Source organism: Helianthus annuus, chromosome 8 (genome assembly GCF_002127325.2).
Source record: "Helianthus annuus cultivar XRQ/B chromosome 8, HanXRQr2.0-SUNRISE, whole genome shotgun sequence".
Classification (NCBI taxonomy): Eukaryota; Viridiplantae; Streptophyta; class Magnoliopsida; order Asterales; family Asteraceae; genus Helianthus; species Helianthus annuus.
This window is the reverse complement of record NC_035440.2, coordinates 44,205,235-44,206,131: the sequence shown is the minus strand read 5'-3', so window position 1 is coordinate 44,206,131 and position 897 is coordinate 44,205,235. Positions and strand designations below refer to the sequence as shown.

At 48.3% G+C, this 897-nt stretch overlaps 1 protein-coding gene across 1 annotated transcript; it reads left to right on the top strand.

The window, feature by feature from the left end:
* On the top strand, positions 1 to 681 carry LOC110869952. The gene has a single exon (XM_022119152.1). It carries the CDS (start codon positions 1 to 3, stop codon positions 679 to 681), a length of 681 nt encoding a protein of 226 aa, XP_021974844.1.
* Positions 682 to 897: the final 216 nt, after the last annotated feature.

Below are 897 nucleotides of genomic sequence, written 5' to 3'. Positions count from 1 at the left end.
ATGGAGAAGGTCCTGAAACGCTATGGGGTAACCCATCGGCTTTCAACGGCCTATCATCCACAGACGAGTGGGCAGGTAGAAAATTCGAATAGGGGGATCAAGAGGATCTTGGAGAAAACTGTCGGAAACAGTCGTATCGATTGGTCCGAGAAGTTAGATGACGCTCTGTGGGCTTTCCGTACTGCTTATAGGACGCCTATTGGGACCACACCCTTTAGGATAGTTTATGCGAAAGCGTGTCATCTACCGGTGGAGCTAGAGCATCGTGCATACTGGGCACTGAAGGCAGTCAATCTTGACTTGCCAGCTGCGGGCAAGAACCGGTTTCTTCAACTTCACGAGTTAGAGGAGTTACGCGACGAGGCGTACGAGAAGTCGTGGGCATATAAAGAGCGAACTAAGGCGTTGCACGACAAACACTTGAAGCAGGTGAAAGAGTTCAAGTGTGGGGAGAAAGTGCTGCTATATAATTCCCGGTTGAAGCTGTTCCCGGGAAAGTTGAGATCGCGTTGGCACGGACCGTATGTGGTTAGGCAGGTGTTCCCGTACGGGACGATAGAGGTTGAGAATGAAGACGGTCAGAGATTCAAGGTCAATGGGCATCGATTGAAGCATTTTGTCGAGGGACCGACCGAGGATCGAGAGGAGGAGGTGATTGACCTCCCGGTTTTAAGCACGTGAGAGTTTGTTTCGCACACTCGGGGTTTCCCGAGTTGTATAGTTTGTACCCTGATTTTTGTATTGTATTTTTCTGTATTTTGAGTCTGTTAGAGTCTGTTTTGAGTTGAACGTACTGATCTGTCTGTTGAGTTGTGTAGTGCACAGGTAGAAAACCGAACAGAGGCGAGCGGGTGAAGTCTTGAGAAAGAGGTAAGTTTAGGGTTTTAGTATAATAAT